We start from the raw sequence: 24,267 nt of genomic DNA on the forward strand, positions 1-24,267 counted from the left end.
CTGACATGCTTAGTCAGGAGAAAATCCTTACAATACATGAGTGGTGATGCCACAACCGGAAAAATGTATACAGTTAATTAAATGAGAGAACAATATGATATCAGAAATTAATATACTTTTGTGTTAAATTATTCTGATAAAGGCTAGGTCTCCACCAATAAATTAATGTGACTGAAGTCATCTGAGTGTAGTTGCCCAGCTATTGGATTCCCTAAGGACTGCACCCAAGCTAGTGCTATACTTTGATAAATGTAAATGCCAGTTTTAGATTGGTTCAGGTAATAAAGTAACAATATTAGAACATTTTAGAAAATGACAGATATTGTTACAAATTCCAGGGGGGTTCAGCAAAATATTTATTTATCCTGGCCAAATGTAAACCACTGATGTCATGGAATAAATACTGCCTAAGCATTTATTGCAAATGAGGATTCAGAATCACTTTTGCTGTTTGCAGATCCTTTTATGCAGGAATCATACAGCTAAATCCAACAAATATGGATACTGTACATTAATAATTAGGAGTGGGTCGCACTTATGACCCCTTTATTGACTTATATATCAGCAGTTAGAAATTGTCCTTCTTTTTAGATGAGTGGCATGGTTCCTTACTGTTCCTCCACTTTACAGCATCTTTTACAATCTTTAGATTAGAGAGGAAGCTGAAACTCATAGTTAATATGTTGATGATCAGTGGTTTAGTTATGCTATAACAGGGGAACTTTTTGATGTACTTTCTATGGAAAAAAAAGGTATAGGGTACATAGGGGCAGATTTACTAAAGGGAGAAGTGACTAATGCTAGCAAAAGTTCGCCAGTGTGACATAATTTTGGTACTTCGACGATTTACTAACGGTCGCTGGCGTAACTTTGCTAGCGAAGGAGATAGACTCTAGCGGTACTTCGCTCCCTAACGCCTGGCGAATTTGCGCTCTGGCGAATGGACGTTACCCGCAAAATTCACTAAGATGCAGATTTTACTGAACGTTACCTCTTGCATCAGACTTGCCTTCGCCACCTCAGACCAGGCTAAGTGCAATAGAGTATATAGGACTTTCTCAAAAAATAGTTGAAAATTTTTCTAAGTCCCAAAAAACGCTGGCGACTTTTCATTTTTCAGGGTGATAGGCTGCAAAAGATCGTACATTTTTTCTGGGGTACCCGGCTTCCCCCCTACATTTTCTTAACATATGGCACATAAACTGTACACTGGGCTGATGTGTAGGGCAATGTAACAACTTTATTTTATTTTATTAACCTTCCCTGGGCTTGTGTAGTGAAATGTATTTGCTGCAACATATATGTCCATTCAACTTTAACTTCCCGTCGTATGCAAATGAGGCAACGATAACACAACTAGGCTTCACTTACCACAGTAACGCTAGCGCAACTTCGCCAGTGTTCGGCGCCCTGGACACAACTTCGGATTTTAAGGAATTAGCGTTGTCCTGGTGAATCTACGCCTGGCGAAGTGTTGCGATGTGAGCGAAGCCGTAGCTGGCAAATTTTAGGAGGTTAGTGAATTTGCCCCATAGTGTTTACATGATTAAATTATAGGACATGGCCTTTACCTCCCTGGACCTCATTGTCCTTTTGTCCCATCTTTGAGAGGTCAATACCCTTCAACAGGAATTCCTTTTCTGCCTATTGTTTTCATTAATGTTATATATTCTCGACATTTTTTTATATTCCATTTTATAGAAAACATAGAAAAACATAGACACTCTCTTCTTTATATATATATATACATACGGTATATATGATGAGTTTTACACTTTACAAAAAATATTTTGTAAATTACTAATTACAAACCTGTCTTTTGGAGGTTCACTTCTTGATCTTGATGATACTTTTGGCTCTTGGACTGAAGATTGCAGTGATGGTTCTGAGCTTTTGTTCCTATCAGACTGTAAACTAGATGGAGGGGTTCCTTGTGAACCTCCTGCTGCAGCAGTACTTAAAGGGGTTTGAGATCGAGATCTCTCTTGAAGTCTTGCTTTCTTTTCCCTTGGTGCATCTGTACTTGCTCCTGTAGCAGTGTCACTTAATGTTCCATCCTGAGAAGATGGCTGCTGCATCCCACTTCCAAAGAACCAGTCCCCAGATTTTGTCAAAATTTCCTGTTGCTTCCGACACAAATTGCAAACCCACATAACCTAATTAAAAATAAGAAAATTGTGTAAAAATGAAGAAAAATCAAAAAAGCTTATTTTTTCATTCTTCATTTTAAAGCCAACTTATACTTTATGTAGGAGTTTTAAGCGGACATATACATGGTTATTAAAAAAAAAGATTTTGTGTTGATGGATTAACAAAATAAATATTATAAGGAAAATAAATAAAAAGCGAAGTTACCAAAAACGCAACATTATATAAAAAGCCTTTATGAAATTAATAAGACATGGATCGCTATATGTGGATGGTGACCAGCACAACTACATTGGTTCCTCTGCTGATGAATTTATTGTTGGCACAGGACCTAAATTCTTCCACTAGCCAAATTTGGACCACCACGCAGGTTGACAATAATCAACTGGCAATTACCAAGCTCCAAAACTAACTCTACTAACTGTCTAAAACTTTCTAGAGGTACTTTCTCAGTAAGTTACTGAAAATATGCATGTTAGTGATGTCTGGAAACACACACACACACAGAGGCTACATTTACTATTAACATAAATATTATGTATTGTGATGGGTGAAATACAAGTGAACCCCTTATTTACACCCTGTTTAAGGCAGGGCTACTTATGCTGCTTGAATTCAAAATCAAAAGACCCAAAAGGTACAGGAGGCTCAGTAAGACAGTGACTGATAATTCATTTTAAAATATGTCTAGAAAATACACCTTAAATTAAGGGGGCCCTAAAACAATTCTGCTGTGCTGTCCAGTAACTATGAGGCACACTGCTGTTCACATACATTCCAAAGTAATAATAAACTGCATGAGTGCCCAGAATAGCATCTCAAATCAAACTTATACCAACAAATACAAAGCTTTGTACCTAAGTGCAGTGACTGCAATGAAAGGAAGTACAGTGGAAGTGAGATATATATATATATATATATATATACACAAAGTCCAGTCTTACACAAAAAGGCACAGTAAGTACAGGAATAGGATATATGGGAAGGGCATTTGTTTTATGCAAAATAATTTGTACAAAAAGTATACAAAATAATTTGTATGTGTTTTCTCTGTAAAAAGAAATTAGTACACTGATGGTAATTAACTGCATGAATCAATTTGGGTGCTAAAACAATCCTATGGGGTTTATATATTTTTATATATGTTAACGGTCTTCCACTGTCGGAAGTGGTCGCTAAACAGTTTCCGTGTTCGCAAAAGCTATATTAAATTCGTTCAAAGCAAAATTTGTTTGTGCAAAGGCATAACTTTTCGCATTGCGAATAGTTTTTCCGTTACTGGCTTTTATTACAATCCCCCATTACAGTATACCAGTTTCATGGCAGAAAATAGCCTTGGTGAATATACAAACCAGTTTGTTGAAAATAAAAAAATCAGCTTAGTTTTTTTTTTTTTTAGAATAATAGAAAAATGCTTCCCAGACACACTGTAAATAAACTGATCAGCCAAGCAGATATTGCGCTAGGGAGGGTTAGAACTAAAATGAACATTCTTAAACTGGGATTAGGGCCAACCCCAACTAAAGCAAGTCTGTGAAACAACTTCTCTTACAATTCACAGATGTTAGTCAGCCAAACAAATACTTTGATGAAGGATTAGACAGATCTTGTTCAGCTTCTGGGTTTTTATAAAAACTGTCAAAAGGATAAAACGTGTGGGGATATTTTTATTCCAGTCTGTCATTCTCTTATAACATTTTAAAGCCCTGTTTTACATTTATTAAGTACAAGAAAAAATACATGTCAGTGAGAATTCACAGAACACAGATTAACTATATTCAGGTTTACACATTAAAATTCAGCACTGTCTTTCGTTTTTGGTTACTTGCCCTATTTTGGCAGGAACAAGGTCCATATAAAAATGTTATGGCTGAGGGCCAAAGGTTTCAAACCCAGGCACAGAAACAAAACACTGTAGAATCTGAATATAACTTTTTTCTAGAAAGCAAAGGCCAGAACAGAACTACATGTATTTTGGTATAGAGGTGTGGGTACGATAATTTTGAATATTGACTTTACAGAAATGATTGTAAAAAGGATAAGATCAAATATTTATTCTTAGCATAAATATTTACTTTACCGCGCCAAGTTGCTTAGAATTGGCCATTCTATAATGTACTAAAAGTTAGAGTTAAGGTGAACCACCCCTTTAAACATCATATATTTTAAATAACCACTAGTTTCCCACCCCCTGTTCTTGTGGAATAGTATTTCTTTTGTGTGGTGGATAGGGTTGCCACCTTTTAGTTCTGGCCCTACCGGCCGGTAACGTAGGGGGTGGGGCGGGCCAGAGAGGGACGGGGTTCTGCCATTTTGGGGGTGACGTTTCAGGGGTGTAGTCACAAAGTTTCAAAGCTGGTGTGGCCAGAAACAAACTGCAGCACTTGGATTAGGTGAGTTGGGGAGCTGAGAGGGGCAGAACTGAGGTGGACCAGGGGCAGATCAGGTGGGCTGGGTGCGGAACAATAGGGATTACAAATTTATCGGTTAATACATTGCTGTTAAAATCTGCATATCCTCTATTTATAACTCAGCTATCCAGGTCCACCCCAATTTTCTCTGCTATGGCTGAAATTGCCTAACATACTGCTTTTATGAGGCATTATAAGATAAAGATTTAGCACAAACATATAAAGAAATACTCTTCAGAGCATGCCACAAATTCTGGAGACTGTTCTGGGGATACTGGGGTGGCAGGTCAAAATGCAGAATGTCGATAGGGTTGCCACCTTGTAGCCCGGTAGAGACTGGGCAGCGAACGGGGCTGTGATGCGGAGGGGGCGGACCGTGATGCAGAGGGGCGGAGTCGTGACGTGGAGGGGGCAGCTTGTGACGTTAGACGGGGGCTATAAAGCGGCGATCAATTATTGGCCGATCGCTGTGTCAATCATAGGGAATCCTACCTGGTTTTCCTAATTTGGAAAACCGGAAAGGTGGCGACCCTATCTCCCATTGACTTATGCAGGACCTCAACAAGTCTTAGATGGCAGATACAGGCTTTTTGCAGCATCAGGGTATGATAAATCTCGAAAACGCTAAACTCCCCTCTAAAAATTTTCTAGTGAAAAAAACTTTTCAAGATTTTGACATTTGGATTTTAATAAATATCCCCCCAAGTGTTGATAGAGAACACTGAGCTCCCTCTTCTCAAACAATACTCAGTACAAAATAGTACTTTATTGTAGCAATGGCAGCACAATTTCCATTTATAAAAAAAAAAGCACTCACCAGCAGTTCAAGACATAGTGATCATCACATTTCTCTAAATTATGATCAAAAGCTGAAATTGTCCTAAACTAAAGGTCAGCACATAGATGAGAAGAGATATAAAATACAAGTATGGAATTCGTTATATTACAGAATGGCCATCTCCCATAGACTCCATTTTATTCAAATAATCCAAATTTTTTAAAATGATTTCCTTTTTCTCTGTAATAATAAAACAGTATGTTGTACTTGATGCAGACTAAGATATAATTAATCCTTATTAATCCTAACCCCACTATTTCTCCTCGTTGGAGCGGAAGCTGCTCACTATCTTCCCTGAGCCTTCCTCTTGGTCCTAGAGCAACTATAACAAGAATTTACTATCACTAAATAACTCTATCTACTTTTTCCACATGAGGACCTGGACCTGTTATACCTCAGAGAGGTAAGGTCCCAGGAAAGACCCTGAGCACATGGGGCTAAACCCCTTTATACTTTTACATGCTGCCACCTAGTGGGTAAACCTTGCCTGGAGTAAGTCCCAGTGGGAGACATCGGTATACTAAAGGACCACTTAGGTGTCCAAATACACATTTGGACACATGTACCAAGGCAGTGTCCATGGTGTCTTTGGAAGAGATCATGCTAAATAAAGAGAGAAGTAGGTATGGTCTTTCTCCCAAGTAAACTTTGGAGAAGCCGCACACCACACAATCCCAAAGGTTCTTATCCTGGTGCCCAGTGATAGAGGAATCGGCCACCTCACAACAAGGGTAAGAAGAATTTCACTGGCACACAGGAGTTGCAGTAGCAGGGCAAGCCCTTGCAATTTTATTATGCAGTAGTGCAACGTTTCGGGGTCACGCCCCTTTGTCAAGCTGGGGCGTGACCCCGAAACGTTGCACTACTGCATAATAAAATTGCAAGGGCTTGACCTGCTACTGCAACTCCTGTGTGCCAGTGAAATTCTTCTTACCATGGTCTTTCTCCCACCAAAGAAAACAAAATTAAATGTACTTCATCGACAAAGATTACTTCCCCTAGACCACGACTATATACAGTATATGGGGGCCCACAAGTCAGATATATTTCTACAAGAGATTTTCATGTCCCAGACTACTTCAATTGACTACTTTGGACAACATCATCATTTTAAGATAATCTGGCCTCATTATATGTAAAACTGATCCACTATTAGGATATAGTTAGACGGCACTGCCCTAGACTATTATCTGTTACGTGGTTGCTGGCATGCTTACTTTTTTCAACAAACATAATAGTCCAATAGAATTATTGATTTGTCTAAGGACTGTGAACTGAGTTGATGCCTTTTAGTCTGGAAAATCAGCCTTGCAGCCACACTGCATACCTATGGTACGAATGAACACATACAAACACACAAAAGCGCATGTTCACACACAAACACACTCGCACAAAAGAAGAGGTTTCTGCAACTAGGTCACATCATCATCTCTAAAAAGAATCTGTATTTTAATCCTGCTGTAGATTGTAGATGTCTAAGTCAGCAAAGAGAATACTGATTACATGCATTCCCAGTAATAAATTTGTCACCTGATTTTACTGTTCCTGTCAACAGTGCCTAACGCCTCATACAATAAATCAATAAATATATGTCTTACATTGCTGATAATACTAATACTTATAATTAGGTATAATAGTATGAGGAAATGCTAATTGCATTTTGGAAGTTGATACTGAACAGATAGTAGTCTACATATGCCTGGTATTTTTTATTCAAATTAGATTGGCCACATCCGTTCTGAATTCCTCTCAGTTTCAGCCTATGGGAAAGATCAAAAGTAGGTAGACAGGAATGTGGAAAAATCAGAGAAATACTGCATTCTTTATGCAGTATTTCTCTGCATAAATTACCAAGGTTGCGCTACAAGGGAAAGTATGTTTCTACAGTTTATGTTTAACAAAATACCAGCCAAAGGTGGGTTTGTATTACAAATTTACTAGCAATGCATTGGTAAATATTTAAGTATTGAAGTAGTTCCACCCCTGGCCCAAAATTCGACCACCCCTATCCTTTCTCTAAGCTCCCCTTCTATCCCTATGCCACCTTTGTAATATTGCCCTACTCATCATATCCCTACCTAATCTGCACCTGTATGTATCAGATGCCCCCACTCACGGCTCTAACCATACCTCATATAGCTGATAACTTTTTTTCCAACTGGTATAGCCTCTAAACCTCAATTTTTTCTGGTCGAGGTTTTTTGGGGAAAAACTCTCATTTTTCATGGAAAAAAAATCATGTCATGTAGAAGTAGGGTTGCCGCCTGTCCGGTTTTGACCCGGACAGCCCGGTATTTTGAAGGGCTGTCCGGGTCAAAATATCCAAATTTTCCAAACTAGCAAATTAGGAATTTCTTCCACCTGTGAAAAGGTCGCAACCCTATGTAGAAGTCAATGGCAGATGTCCCTTTTACAATTTGAAGATATTGTGATCTGTGCTGGTTTTCGTTCGAGATTGACTGGGCAAACAGTTACAAGGAAAATTATCATTGGTACAGTATATGTTATAAACCACCTCGTATAAGTGACGAGTTTGAAGCCCAGCTACTCTTACTAGGTAAAGTTATTACTATGGGTCACTTCAATTATCCAGACATTGACTGAGGTAACGGGGTTGCCAAGACAGAAAAAGCTAGTAGGTTTGTAAATATTCTGAATGACAACTTTTTATTCCAGCTCATTCAAGAACCTACTAGGAATAGCTCTCTTTTGGATCTTGTAATAACTAATAATACTGAATTAATTTCTAGCATTTGTGTGGGTGAGCATTTAGGGAATATTTATCATAACATGGTCTCCTTTGAGATTCTGTTGCAGAGGCAATTTTATAAGGAAGTAACTAAAACAATACATTTCAGACGTGCAAACTTTGACAGTATAAGGGCATCTCTGCAACATATTAAGTTGGAAATGCTTTTCACAGGGTTAAACACAGAACAAAAATAGGAAGTCTTTAAAATGCTGCTTAATAAATATACGTCAGTATATTCCCCTTGTAAGGAAGGAAAGTCCTTTTGGTTCAATAGAAGTGTTGATGTTGAGGTGGGTAAGAAAAGACAAGCTTTTAAGGCTTTCAAGTTTGCTAGGACAGCCAAATCATTTATAAGGTACAAGGAGGCCAATAAATCATGCAAAAAAGCAGGCAAGCTAAATTGATATGGAAAAGGATATTGAAGCAAGCAGTTAAAAGAATCCAAAATTATTTTTTAAACATGTTAATAGTAAAAAAAATGAAGCAGGAAGGGGTGGGACCTTTAATATTAGAGGGGGGGTCAGCTGGTTGATGAGAACAAAAAAAAGCTCAGATTCTGAACTCATATTTTATGTTTGTCTATACAAATGAGGAACCAGTTAATTAAGGTTTCCTTCTTAAAAGTCCCAATTCTAGTAATACAACTAATGGTGCATGGTTCACACATGAGGAAATTCAAAAGAGACTAGTACATGTTAAGATAAACAAAGGTCCGGGGGCCAGATGGTATTCATCCCCGGGTACTTAGCGAGCTTAGCTCTGTGATTGCCAAACCTCTCTACATAATTTTTCAGGATTCATTGAGGTCTGGCATGGTGCCGAGAGACTGGTGAATTGCTAATGTGGTGCTGCTATTCAAAAAGGGATCCCATTCTCAGCCTTAAAACTATAGGCCAGTTAGTCTGACGTCAGTGGCAGAAAAGCTTTTCGAAGAGTTAATAAAGCATAACATACTGGACTTCATAGCAAATCATAATACTATGAGTTTGTGCTAGCATGGTTTTTTGCGTAATAGATCTTGCCAGACTAACTTAATTTCTTTTTATGAGACGGTAAGCAGGAACCTCAATTCTGGGATGGCAGTGGATGTGATTTACTTAGACTTTGCTAAAGCATTTAATACAGTGCAAGAAGGTTACTGGTTAAATTAAGGAATGTTGGCCTGGAACATAGTATTTGTACCTGGATAGAGAACTGGCTAAAAGACAAAGGGGCAGATTCACTAAAGGGCGAAGTGACTAAAGCTGGCGAAAATTCGCCAGCGTGACGTCATTTCGGCACTTCACCAATTTACTAATGGTAGCTGGCGTAAATTCACTGGCGTACTTTCACCAAGGAGATAGATTCTGGCGCAACTTCGCACTCTAATGCCAGGCGAATTTACAGTCTGGCGAAAGTCCTATCCTTAATTTTATTAAGGTTCCCTGGCCTTGTGTAGTGTAATGTATTTGCTGCAGCATATACGGCCATTGTAACTTTAACTGCACGCCATATGCTAATTAGCCAACGCTAGCGTAACTTCAAACTGCTGAGCATAATTTTGCTGGCGTAATTTCGCCAGCGTTCGGTATCGTGTGCGCAGCTTCAGATCTTCTTGAATTAGCGTTGTCCAGGCGAATTTACGCCTGGCGAAGTGTTGCGATTTGCACAAAGCCATCGCTGGCGAATTTTCGCCTGTTAGTGAATTTGCCCCAAAGAGTGGTAGTAAATGTAACATTTTCTAATTGGACCAGTGTTGTTAGTGGAGTACCACAGGGCTCTGTACTAGGTCCCTTGCTTTTCAACTTGTTTATTAATGACCTGGAGGTGGGCATTGAAAGTACTATTTCTATTTTTGCAGATGATACTAAATTGTGCAGAACTATAGGTTCCATGCAGGATGCTGCCACTTTGCAGAGTGATTTGTCTATGTTGGGAAACTGGGCAGCAAACTGGAAAATGAGGTTCCATGTTGATAAATGCAAGGTTATGGCAAAAATAATATAAATGCAAGTTATACACTAAATGGCAGTGTGTTGGGAGTTTCCTTAAATGAGAAGGATCTTGGGGTTTTTGTAGAGAACAAGTTGTGTAATTCTGGGCAGTGTCATTCTGTTGCTACTAAAGCAAATAAAGTTCTGCTTGCATAAAAAAGGGCATTAACTCAAGGGATGAAAACATAATTATGCCTCTTTATAGGTCCCTGGTAAGGCCTCATCTGGAGTATGCTGTGCAGTTTTGGACTCCAGTCCTTAAGAGGGATATAAATGAGCTGGAGAGAGTGCAGAGATGTGCAACTAAACTGGTTAGAGGGATGAAAGACTTAAATTATGAGGGTAGATAGACTATCAAGGTTGAGGTTGTTCTCTCTAGAAAAAAGGCGCTTGCGAGGGGACATGATTACACTTTACAAGTACATTAGAGGACATTATAGCCAAATAGCAGGGGACCTTTTAACCCATAAAGTGGATCACCGTACCAGAGGCCACCCCTTTGGACTAGAAGAAAAGAACTTTCATTTGAAGCAACGTTGAGGGTTCTTCACAGTCAGGACAGTGAGGTTGTGGAATGTTGTGATGGCTGATTCAGTTAATGCCTTTAAGAATGGTTTGGATGATTTTTTGGACAGACATAATATCAAAGGCTATTGTGATATTAAACTCTATAGTTAGTATAGATATGGGTATATATAATTTATGTGAAAGTATGGAGGGGTGTGTGTATGGATGCTAGGTTTTCATTTGGAGGGGTTGAACTTTATGGACTTTTTTCAACCCAATTTAACTATGTAACTATGTAGTTCAAAGAGAAAATGTTATTTCCTGGATTATGTCATTAAAATTCTATTAAAACCTAGGGGGAAATCTGTGATGGAACTGATAGATCCTTAAAACTGAACTGGATCTGGCCCATACTGGAAAAATATTGTATGATATTTTAAGTTTAATACTATTTAAGGTAGCTCTGCTAGCAATTCCATAGGCGAGGTTACCTAAAGTCAAATAAATATGGAATTGAGTGAACTGCTGTTTCTATTAGGGATGCACCCAATTTTAATCCTTTGTAAAAGATTCAGCCAAATACTGAACAGAATCTGAACAAAACCCTTGTAAATTAGGGAACAAGGGGGAAAGAAAACAAACATTTTTGACATCCTTGTGTATGTAACCAGTGTCGGACTGGCCCGGCGGGACACCGGGAAAATACCCGGTGGGCCCCGACCCTTAATGGGCCCCCGCTGGGCCAGACACCTCTCCAGATATCTTTAAAAAAGTTTTCCTCCCGCAGCGCAGATCAGCGCAGCGCCTTCTGCGCATGCGCCAGCCGCCTTCACGCTGGTGCGCCAAGCGGCGCCTTTGTGTGCGCGCACTCGGCGCGTCGCAGTAGGGGGCGGGGGGGTCGGAAGGGGCCCTGGACAGTAGTCTCGGTGGGCCCCGGGCCCCCCAGTCCGACCCTGCATGTAACAAAAAGTCATATGATTTTTTGGATTCAGATTTGATTCGGCCAAATCCAAATCCTGCTGAAAAAGGCAGAATCCCAAACTGAATCCTGGATTCAATGCATCCCTAGTTTCTATAAATGGTGAGATTCCAGAATTCAGAATATATATATGGGATTTTTTTGTTTTATTTATTAAAAAACAAACAGGATTGTTTTGCCACCAATGTGAATAAAAGCAGTTTGGGATCAAGTACAAGGTACTTTTAATTACTGAAATTCAATTGAAAAATAGAATTATTTGTTTAAACTAAATGGCCTTTCCATAATATGGAGCTTTCTAGATACCATGATCATGATCATGATATGAAAAAACATGTGCCTGTTTTTTTAATATACAGACATATATGATTCCACAGATTGAAAGGAAACCATGATCGTCTGTTTCTAACTTCTAATAATTTCCCCCACTTAGACTCACAGTTATGCAACTCCTCCCTCACCTTTTTCCATTAAGTGTTTGATTTTTGTATTTAAGTCGCTGTACTTTGCATAAAAGGTGATGCATCAACTCAAAAAAAAAACAGAGGGATTTCAAGTCCCAGAATCGATTACGTCACAATAAAACAAGACGAGGGAGGGGCTGCATGACTTTCACTTTAGAAAGGACACATAAAACCACTGAGCATAACAAAATTACTGGTGATACAAAGTACTGTAAAAGCAAAATCAATTATTTACATTTTGTAAGCAAGTTTGCTCAGCCAGTAATATTAGATAATCATTCTCTAACAAACTGCTGTTCTTAAATCTTTTCAATACTACAGTTGCTGAGTTAAAGGGCAAGTATGCACTAGTGCCTGAACCATTCGATGATGAATGATTCTACTATTCAATGAGATGCAGAATGGTATTGGTTTACTAAAACATGTTAATAACAAGCTGAACAAGTACATGGACTTCATGGAGCAGTCTGAAGGAAGGAGCGATTCTGGTTTGTTCTCCTTAAACACACACAAATATAGCCATGAATATCATCTACTGCAGGGATCCCCAACCTTTTGAACCCGTGAGCAAAATTCAGAAGTAAAAGGAGTTGGGGAGCAACACTAGCATGAAAAATGTTCTTAGGCTGCCAAATAAGGGCTGTGATTGGCCATTTGGTAGCCCCTATGTGGATTGTCAACCTACATTGAGGCTCTGTTTGGCAGTGCACCTGGTATTTATGCAACCAAAACTTCTCCTCCAGGTCACCAAGCCTGGATTCCAAAAAAAAAACCTGCTTTAAGGCCACTGGGAGCAACATCCAAGGGGTTGGAGAGCAACATGTTGCTCACGAGCTACTGGTTGGGGACCACTGATCTACTGTATACAGTGCTTTGATTCTTACATGTCACCCATCTAACTTCAGAGCTGCATTTGTTTGAAGTGCATGACTCTGCACAATCTACCATATAATACTGGTAGAGAAGTTTTTTCTCTCTCAAATAAATACAAATTAAAGCAAATGAAGATGGATGATCAACACTTAAAATCTTCCTGTTAATTGCTACATATGACAAACAGATTGCCAGGCTGAGAAAAAAACCCAAAACAAGTATGTGTGCTTATGAGATTCCAACTGATGTCTAAAAAAAGTAGATGTAGATGAAAGCAAACCATCTGGGGGAACAATTAGAGGAGCCAAAATCCTTAAAAACAATTTTCAATTCTCCCTTTAAATAATAGAATAAAATGTAAGCAGAAAATCAAACATTTCATATAAGTGGCCTTTTAACAAAGATATTTTGTGATCCCATCAGGCAACTTTCATATATTGAAGTCTTCTCTTTCCTTCTTGCTTTAGATACATACAATATATAATATGGTACAGGATTTCTTATCTGGAAACCTGTTATTCCAAAAGGTCAGAATTATGGGAAAGCCAGAGACCATAGACTCAATTTTAGCAAATTTACTTATAATACAGTACCTTGTACTTCATGGTAACTAAGCTGCATGACTCCATACTGGTCACCAACCAATCCTATTGGGTTTATTTAATGCTGTATTATTTATTAGGTTTACAGTATGGAGATCCAAATTACCAAAAGACCCCTAATCCAATAAACTCCAGGTCCCAAGCATTTGGGATAATAGATCATTATGAAAATTTTTTGTATTGTATTATTGTATTGTATTAAATGGGATTTGGGATAACAGACCCCATCCCTGTAATATATATCAAAAAAAGCTTGGCAGTTAAGAGGACTTTTATATTATGCTTATATTAACAAATATTTATTCAACATTGCTGGTAATACCTTTCCAAAGTAATAGACAGAAAGGCTCATTTAAAAAAACTGCAAATTTGCATTTGGGCAGTAACCCATAGCAACCAATCAATGATTGGCTGAACAGTAAAAGGAAATATCTGATTGGTTGCCATGAGGTTACTGCCCAGGTGCAAAATTTCCCACTGTTTATAAATATGACCCCCACTGACACCTATGGTAACTTTAAGCTAGTGATGTGCAAAAAAGTCAACCTGCACCCAACCCTAACCCATCCCTAGTAGTGTAACTACCGGGGTGCAGGGGGTGTGATTGCACTCCGGCCCAGACCCCTTTGGGGCCTTCTGGAGCCTTGATAAATTTTATCACCATGGCAGGTGGACTTTTTGGCACGTGAGCCCGGAGCGTGCTGCCACACACATTTGTATGGGGGGTTTAGCACTTCTATTTATAAACCCGCACCTGACTTTCCCATCTCTGATGTCACAAAAGCAGGCGGGACAGGCACGCACCTGTAAATAGATGCTGCCAGAAAAAGAAGCCTCAACAGGAAGATCACAGGTGGGGTGGGGAAAAAGCTCAACCTGAACCCTACCACAACCTGCAAACTGTGTGTGAAAGTAGGCCCTAAGCGTGGCCAGCCTCGTGGGTTTTGGGCCAGCCCACACAGCGCTACTTCAAGAATGTATTCGCCTATGGTTTTTCACAAGAGTTTTTTCACTAAATAGTTTCAATTTCACATAGCATAGGCAACAAACAAACTGACGTTCATTCTTTTGAAACCAGAAAGGACTGGTTAGCTAGGGTTGCCACTTGTCTGCTTTTGACCTGGACAGCCTGGTTTTCAAAAGGACTGTCTTGGTCAAACTGCCTGTCTGGTTTTCCAAATTAGGATAAAAAAAAATCGAAATTCGACCCTTGATATCTAGCCTAGGGGAAATAAAAATAGACCAACTGAATTTTATTTTTTAACTTCGGGTGAATAAGCTGTATTAGATCGAATTTGAATCTAAGTATTTTTCCACCAAATGACTCCAAGTAGATTCTAGAAGGTCCCCCATAGGCTAAAACAGCAATTCGGCAGGTTTAAGATGCCGAATAGTCGAAGTGCAATTTTTAAAAATACAGTCCATGATAAATTTATATATTCGGATTTTCTAATTTTTTTTAAATTCAATTCGAATTTGGACTATTCCCTAGTTGAAGTACACTAAAATTACCTTGAATTTTGAATTTAAAAATTCTTATTTTCACTTCGCCCCTATAAATCTGCCACTTAATGAGCTCCTTCTATACTTCCTACTTCCAGAACAGAACTCACACCTTGCTACTTGCCTTGTTGTCAGTGCCTACCTTTGGTTAACCCTGTACCTGCCTGCCTGTTTGCCAGCCCCCATATTTTGTACCGACTTGTACCCTAAAGGGCCTATTTATCATTGCAGAAAAACATCACTGGTGATGTTGTCCATAGCAATCAATCAGCAAATAGATTTTACCAGTCACCTACAAGTTAAAAAAAAAGCAGGATCTGATTAGCTGCAATTGGCAACATCATTGGTGAAGTTTTCTCCAGTGTTTTACACCACATGATAAAAAGGCCACTAAATATATATGACCTGCATCACCTCACTGTGATCAACATTGATTTAAATTGACCAGAAGAATTTGCAGACAGGCAAATTTGCAGACTTTAAAGTTTTCTTAATCAATTTGCAATAAAATGAGGGATCATTTGCGTGGGGGGGATTTTTTTTTGTATATGTCAGGCGTTTCATAAATGTTGTTAATAAGCAATGAAATTGAAGTTACTTTTACTCCTACCCCATTCTTAAAGGGGACCCGTCACCCAAAGCAATGAATCCAAATCCTATTTTATCATGTTAGTCAAGCAAAATGAACTTTAATTACACTGTAAAAATTATTTGAATCTTGTTTTTTCCGTCTGGGAATTCATAATTATATCAAGCAGGCAGAAGCCATTTTGTGTTATTTAGACAAGCCTTGTGTGCCAGAACGGGGGACCTGATGTCCATGCACTTGTTACACAATTAAATGGTGAAGAGAACAGGGGGAATGTGAGGAGTGCAGTGACATCTAGCAAGTGCTGAATGGAAAGTGAAAGTAATTTACCTGCCCCACCTCTATGCCTAAGGCAATATTTGATTTAGAGCTGAGATTTTGACTTTAAGCACCCCCCCCCCGTTTATTGTGTTGTATATTGTGCACTGGGAGGGAAAGTAGAAAAGCAGATTCTTTTTTTAATTTTTTTCAGATTTTTTCATTAACTATGAGCTTGTATCCCATGAGGAAATAGGATTTTAACAATAATTAATCACTGTTGTTTAATAAGACTGCATTTGCCATAAAAATCTATAGACAAGCAGGGAATCTCTCCAGGCAGTGTGCTACATTAAGCAGATTTTTTATAAATACCTGCTCCAGCTTCTTTCATGTACAGGGGCAGTAAACATTCAAACCAAAATGTTAGTGAGTTAGATATTAATATAAAGCTTTTGTATATAAAGGGCTACATAGTTCTTAGGCTCCATCAAGCCATTGGTTGTTTAGTTAAGAATAAATAGAAGATCCAAAAAGCTCTTGTTAAAGTCAAGAATACTTTTATACAGTCAGTCACTCTATAACCTTCACACTTCAAAGTTCCTCACACGTCCTCAGTTATATTAAATAAAACAGTGCAGAGTTTCACAGTACTCAGTTACTTTTGTGACCTTCAGGGAACTGCTACATTCAGCCATTAAGAGAAAATCAATCACTCGTGTATATGGGGTAAAACTCCTCCAGGGAAATCCTCACTTAGTTTTTAGCTAGAATTAGCCAGCTTGTGTTGAAGGTGTGGCTTAGCACCCACTTAGTGCCAGTCAGGGTAGCTAGCAGCCCAAAGCTAGGATAGAGGTTTAATACCATCGTTGTACACAGGTAGATGTTTGTCAATACTTAATGCTTAGAGGATTCAGTGATAAGGAGGGTGTTTCTCTATAGAGAGGATCCCCATTCTACTCAACAGACTTGGTTGGGTGAGGCCATTGAACGTAGCTCATATTCTCTTTTAATATATTTAATAGATTTATATTGAATCATTTCCTTCTGTTCTAGGATCATTTTGTCCGATTACGTATATTGCTGAATTATCACTGTATTACTCAAAAAGACTAGTTGACTGGTTACCCTTCCATTGCTACATAAATAAATATACCTTGTAAAGAATTCCTGGTGCCCATTAATTTCCACCTTTTTAACACCACATTATTATTTTTTGTACTGTTCTGTACTACAAGCACACTGAATAAAGCCATAATTCTTATTAGTGGGAGTTTAAAGAATTATACATGGTGTCTGCTCATCATACAAACTGTCTTTCTGAAACACAAATGGTGTTTATGTGTTTATGACTAGGGATGGGCGAATTTTTTCACTTGTTTCGCAGCAGAAATGACGCCCATATACTTGTATGTCGTTGTGCGACAAAAAAAAGATGCGGGACAATTTTTTTTTTGACACCCATAAACTTTAATGCCTGTCAGCAAATTTTTGGTGAAGCTAAACAGGTCAAATTCGCCCATCCCTATTTATGACTAGCCGTATGGTGTTTTGTAGTCGTTTGTAGTAAAGCACATATATGAAGGAACCTTTGTTAAAGGGGACTTGTCACCTAAAGAAATAATTCCAAATCCTAATTTATGATGTTAGTCAAGCAAAATACATTTCACTTACACTATAAAAATTATTGAAATTTTGTATTTATTAGTCTTCGGATTCACAATCACAGCAGGTGCCATTTTGAAGACGCTGTTATTAAGGCAGGCTCTAAGCCATCCCAAAATCTTGTCTATGTGCCAGAACGGGACACCTGATGCCCATGTACCATGCACTGGCTACACAATTAGATGGTTAGGAGGGCGGGGAAATGTGGGGAGTGCAATGAAATCTAGGAAGTGCAGAATGGAAAGTGAAAGTAATTGCCTGCCCCACCCCTATGCCCAAGGAATAGAGGAGAGGCAGGTAATATATGATTGACAGCTGAGATTTTTAGAAGCATTTAGAACTGGAATAGATGTTTTAATAACAAAAATAATTTGGGTTTCATGTTTAATTTGAAAAGGACTTTTACTATACAGCTTTTTATGTCTGGGTGACAGGTCCGCTTTAAGACCCTTTCAGAGCAAAGAAACAAAACAGAAACTGGGAGCTGGAATCAGTTAGGGAAATGGTGTCCATGTTATATTCATAAACCTTTTTTGCTATTGCTCAGAACTCAACAGTTTCTGGTTAGAAATATTTTAGGGCCAGGATTTTGAGGCATTTTGGGAACATTTTGAAAATGTACTTTTGTTTAATAAGATGATATCATGGTTCTCCATATGGTACTGATACAAACCCTTGAATAGTCTGAGGATTAATTAGTTTCTTTTTCCCTATGCCATCTGGATAAGACAGGTTGAAGTATGTTTTGTGCAGTTAAAAGCCCATAGCATGAGTAATATATATCAGTCTAACTTAACTGTACAGGGTTATTTTAGGAATGTTTCTTAAAGTGTTAGGTTGATAAATATAAGATGCACATAAAATGTGGGAAGATAAAAGTATATTTCTGGAACAGTTTGCAACGCAATTCCACTTTTTCACAGTGTGAAAGTGGATGATCTGTTAGTCACTGTGCTTTTTATTACTAATGAGGACAAAGTGACTGCCAGAATCAGGCCGTGCAGTTGTCAAACCTTATTGAAGAAAATCAAATCTTAGCATGTGGCTCTTTTTGTGGGCTGTGCAGATGTAAGATTGACGATAGAGTAAAATCAACATTTGCTTGCATCATGCTTCCTGGAACTGTAAGGAATCACACATAATAATTAACAGCTGATACTACAGATGATTAGGGTGTTGAGTAACTTTATAGAATTTTAAAGGAGGCCAACAACATACCTTGACAGGTTTTCCCATATTAAACTCTGCCTTGTAAGGAAGTACAATATATTTGGTTATAAGAACCATCGCCCTCTAGAAATCATCTCAAGTTGGAAAGCAATGAGCCTAAAGAGGAGCTTCACTTCAGTTTTCCACTGTTCCTGTAGGTGCACATTGACTCACTGCCTAAAACAACCAAAGCTGGTTATGCATGGGCCAATATTAACTGCCAACTTGGCTTGTCTTTTTAGCTTGTCTATGGTGCCTCCCTATTGCCTACTTGTTTGAGCTGGACAAAAATTGCGTGAGGATAGCATCCAGGCAGAGATGCCACCCTTGTCCTACAGATTTGATCTTCCTTTTTCCAGAGAGCTATAGGAGAATGGTGGTTTATAGGAGAATGGTAGTTGGATATCAGGGAGGTTCCATTTACTCAGGTTATCAGGAGTGATTCTCTACGATGCTACCTGTGATGCTTCCCCTAGCCTCACCTCCCCAGCACTTAGCGTAATAGCACTCTTTGCACTAGAAGAGACAAAAAACAGAAATTTCTCTTAAAGTTACCAGAAGCACTATTTTGCCACTCCTGGGAACCTGTTCGGCACTGCTGCCTAAGGCATTGGCGCAGCGCTATTAGGCCCTCTAACACTTCTCACCAGTGTTTTCTTTTATGTCACCATTTTGGTCTTGTTGAAGGTCCTGGTGTTGTTTATGGTATGTGTAACCCTTAGAGTTGACCTTCCAAATACTGATATTAAATATTCTGCTGACTTAAATTGTGAAAAACAAACACAAACACAAACTCAAATTTTGAAAAATCAACCCTTAGGGGCAGATTTATCAAGGGTCGAATTTTGAAGAAATTGACGTTTTTTTTAACTTCCATAACTTCGAAATTCAAATAAAAAAAGACCAACCCAAATTTATTTTAAAAAAAATTCAAATTGTTTTTGCGGGTGAATCGAAGTAAGATCGAATTCGAATCAAAGTATTTTTTTAAAAAAAAACTCCACCAATTGACTCCAAGTAGGTTCTAGGAGGTCTCCCATAGGTTAAAAATGCAGTTCGGCAGGTTTTAGATGGCAAATGGTCGAAGTCCAATTTTTAAAGAGACAGTAGACCCTTAATAAATCTGCCCCCAAGTGTTATCTTTAGTCTATCTTAAGTAACTGGACAGGGCACATATGGAGTAAGATGGATGAAGAATGGACAATAAATATAATAAAAAATAATATAAATGCAAGTTATACACTAAATGGCAGTGTGTTGGGAGTTTCCTTAAATGAGAAGGATCTAGGGGTCTTTGTAGATAACACGTTGTCTAATTCTGGGCAGTGTCATTCTGTGGCTACTAAAGCAAATAAAGTTCTGTCTTGCATAAAAAAGGGCATTAACTCAAGGGATGAAAACATAATTCTGCCTCTTTATAGGTCCCTAGTGAGGCCTCATCTGGAGTATGCAGTTCAGTTTTGGACTCCAGTCCTTAAGAGGGATATAAATGAGCTAGAGAGAGTGCAGAGATGTGCAACTAAATTGGTTAGAGGGACGGAAGACTTAAATTATGAGGGTAGACTGTCAAGGTTGGGGTTGTTTTCTCTGGAAAAAAGGTGCTTGCAAAGGGGACATGATTACACTTTACAAGTTTATTAGAGGACATTATAGACAAATAGCAGGGGACCTTTCTACCCATAAAGAGGATCACTGTACCAGAGGCCACCCCTTTAGACTAGAAGAAAAGAACTTTCATTTGAAGCAACGTAGAGGGTTCTTCACAGTCAGGACAGTGAGGTTGTGAAATGCACTGCCAGGTGATGTTGTGATGGCTGATTCAGTTAATGCCTTTAAGAATGGCTTGGATGATTTCTTGGACAGACATAATATCAAAGGCTATTGTGATACTAAGCTATATAGTTGGTATAGGTATGGGTAGATAGAATTTAATTAAAAGTAGGGAGGGGTGTCTGTATGGATGCTGGGTTTTCATTTGGAGGGGTTGAACTTGATGGACTTTGTCTTTTCTCAACCCAATATAACTATGTAACTAACTATGTAACTATGTAACTATCTAACTATGTAATAAGTTCTCTAACTTTGGGGCCCACTGACTAATGCAGAATCTGATTAGATCAGTTTCTAGGAAAAAAAATATTTTCACCCAAATGCTCCACATTAGAGGCAGAGCCACTATCAGTTTTAACTTTTATGGGTCTCCTTGACCACCAATTTTTTTTTTTAACTTATTGGGGGGACCTGGCTGCTAATGTTTTTTTTTAACTTGTAAGGGGGGACTCTGACCACCAATGATTTTTTTAAACTTGTACAGGGGACCCTGGGCACCAATGTTTTTTTTAACTTGTACAGGGGGGTCTAGACATCATTTTTTTTTTAATTTTGAGGTTTTTATTGCACATTAGACAGCAATATTAGCACAGCATACCTTTTACAATATGCTGTGCATATGAACCAACTATAATCAGTTAAATGCTATGACAACAAATATCGTCCAATTAGAGAAAAAAAAGGAAAGAAAAAGAGAAAAAATAAATAAATAAAAGGGGGGATAACAAAAAACATTAATAAATAAATATAAAAAGTATTGTATTCTGGAGTTATTGTTAATTGGCAATTATGGAAATGTCATTCAATCTATAATACATATCTCATATTTTAATTATTTATCTCATTAGGTCTCAACCTATACCGGTATGAATTGGGTATCTAGAGATATAAGTTTCCCTGATCTGCCTAAACTTATTTACCTCATTAGTAACAAGTGCCGTTATTTTCTCCATTACCATTATTTCCCTTATTTTAACCTGGACAGAATCCCACTTATGAGGGATTGGACCTTTCCAGTGTTTTGCAATAAACAGTCTAGTAGCCAAACATATTTTAAATATCATTAGTTTAGTATTCTCATTATATGTTTTATTTTTTGGTGTTAAATTAAGTAAAGCAATTTTGGGGCATGGTGCAATATATATAGAGTACATATTGTGCTAATTTCCCCAAATACAAGCTTCCAAACCTGTGGGCATTCCCACCGCATGTGAATATATGTCCTTACCTCCCCACAGCCCCTAAAACATAAAGAGGATACATCATTTTGCATTTTGTGGCGTTTTTGTGGTGCTATATACCATATTGCAATTGTTTTATAGCCACTCTTTTAATAAAGTATTAGTTGAAGTCTTAAAAATATTTTGGTATATCTGACTCCCAGATTTCTCATCTATTGGAGTACCTAAATCTTCTTCCCATTTGGATTGAAACCCAGAGGACATATTATCCAGTTTATGGATCAAATTATAATATATTCAAGACATAGAACCTTTAAGCTTCAATCCCTGTTTACACTCCAACTCATATCTGGTATATTGTCTATCCCCTCCCTCCTTTACAAATTCTTTTACCCAGTGTGTTAACTGCAAATATCTGAAATATTCACGCATGGGTATTTTGTACCTTTCTTTCAAATACGTAAATAATAAAACCCTATTACCAAACAGGAGATCTTCTACTCTTGTAATACCATATCCATCATTGAAAATCAATAATTATAGTTCCAGGCGTGAAAGCAGTGTTCTTAAATAAAGGTGTCAATAGGGACCAATGTTTACATAATTAATCTTTAAGTTTGTAAGTCGTCCACAATTGTAACGAGTGCCCTACACACTTATGTAGCTTGTTTCCTCTCATGAGTTAGAGATTGTTTCCACATAGAGTCGGCCAGGTTAAATGTAGGATGTAATTCCTGTTCTAATATAACCCAGCGTGGTTTTTCTCCCTTCAGATGCCAAGCTTGAATTTGTATAAATTGTGAAACTTTATAATATGAGAACAAATCTGGGACCCCCAATCCTCCCTTATATTTGTTTCTCTGCTTCATTTTCGTACTTACCCTAGCTTTTTTTCCTTCCCGTATAAAATGTTTTTGGCTCTCTGTAAAGCAGTAACTTCCGTTTATGGATATTTGATAGGCAGTGTCCTAAACAAGTATAAAATCTTGGCTAGAATATACATTTTTACACTATATATGCAACCTAGCCATGAAATGCTATATACTTTCCATAATATCAAATGTTTTTTTAATTTATCTATCAAAGGCATGTAATTTAATTTACCAAGTTCCTGATATGTCTTAGGTAACATTACCCCCAAGTACTTAATAGCAACCAATTGCCATTTAAAATGAAAAGATTGAAATAAAAGATCCGCTACTTCCAATGGTATATTTAAGTTTAAAGCTTCACATTTCGAATGATTTATCTTATACCCTGAAAATCTACTGAAGTCATCCAGTGCTTTATATAAATTAGGAAGCTGAACCAATGATAGCAAAATATCATTCGCGAATAAGCTTATTTTGTAAGTCTCCCCTACTACTTTTATACCCTTAATAGCTACATTTTGCCTTATCTTCTGTGCCAATGGTTCTATACATAATCTAAATAAAAGGGGAGATAAGGGGCACCCCTGTCTTGTGCTGCTTTTAATTTCAAAGGCCGCTGAATTTATATGACCCGTTTTTACTTCAGCCATAGGTTTACCATAAAGACGTTTGATTGCATTTAAGATAGGGCCCCTAATACCAAAATGTTCTAATGTTATATATAGGTAGCTCTATTCTACATGATCAAACGCCTTTTCGGCATCTAAGGATAGGAAAATAGTTTGTCTTTTTTGTTTATTTGCCAGTTCTATGAGGTTTATCATTCTCCTAATATTATCTACAGCATCTCAACCTTTAACAAACCCCACCAGATCAATATGTATCAATTCAGGTGGCAGTGTATTTAAACGCTCTGCCAGAATTTTTGCAAAAATCTTTATATCCGTATTAATTAATGAAATAGGCCGATAGCTTGAGCAAAGTTTGGGATCTTTACCCTCTTTATGTATTACTATAATCTGAGAAATCAAAATTTCGGAGGGGATTGATGTTTCTGACAGAAATGCATTAAACATTTTTACCATATATGGGAGTAATTCTTCCAGAAATGTTTTATAATACTTCCCACTAAACCCATCTAGAGCCGGAGCCTTTGTAGAATTTAACTTTTCCTTTACAACAGTAGTAATTTCTTCTGCTGTAATCGGTATTTAAGGATAAGTGTTGTACTGATGTAAGTTTTGGGAGGTTACAAGTTTGTAAATACTTAGCCATTCCGCATGTACTGCTCTCTGATTTGTTTACCTTCTCCCCGTTATATAGATCAGTATAAAAACCTACAAAGGCTGTATTTATTTCCTTTGGCTCCTTAACAAATGTCACATTTTTTGTCTTAATTGTCTTAATTGTTTGTAGTTTTCACAAACCCCTTAATCGACTGGCTAGCAAAGTATCTGGTTTATTTCCCTTTTCAAAAAATTTCTGTTTTGTCCAGAGCATTGATTTATAAGTATCTTCTTACAATATCAAATTTAATTCTGTTTTGGCTGACATCATATCCATATAGATACTAGTATCTCTGTTCATTTTATAATCAGACTCATACTTTTGTA

General features: G+C 37.8%; 1 protein-coding gene across 14 annotated transcripts in view; it reads right to left on the minus strand.

Moving 5' to 3' along the window:
• The window catches only part of LOC108704156 (regulating synaptic membrane exocytosis protein 1), a 203,831-nt gene that overhangs the window by 126,880 nt on the left and 52,684 nt on the right, over window positions 1-24,267 (minus strand). For all 14 annotated transcript variants that reach the window (XM_018240564.2, XM_041563146.1, XM_041563135.1 and 11 more), the window contains one exon: window positions 1,813-2,156. In XM_018240564.2, the coding sequence (XP_018096053.1) occupies window positions 1,813-2,156 (344 nt within the window). The remainder of the gene's footprint in view (window positions 1-1,812; window positions 2,157-24,267) is intronic.

This window comes from Xenopus laevis, chromosome 5L, assembly GCF_017654675.1.
Source record: "Xenopus laevis strain J_2021 chromosome 5L, Xenopus_laevis_v10.1, whole genome shotgun sequence".
In the NCBI taxonomy this organism is placed as follows: domain Eukaryota; kingdom Metazoa; phylum Chordata; class Amphibia; order Anura; family Pipidae; genus Xenopus; species Xenopus laevis.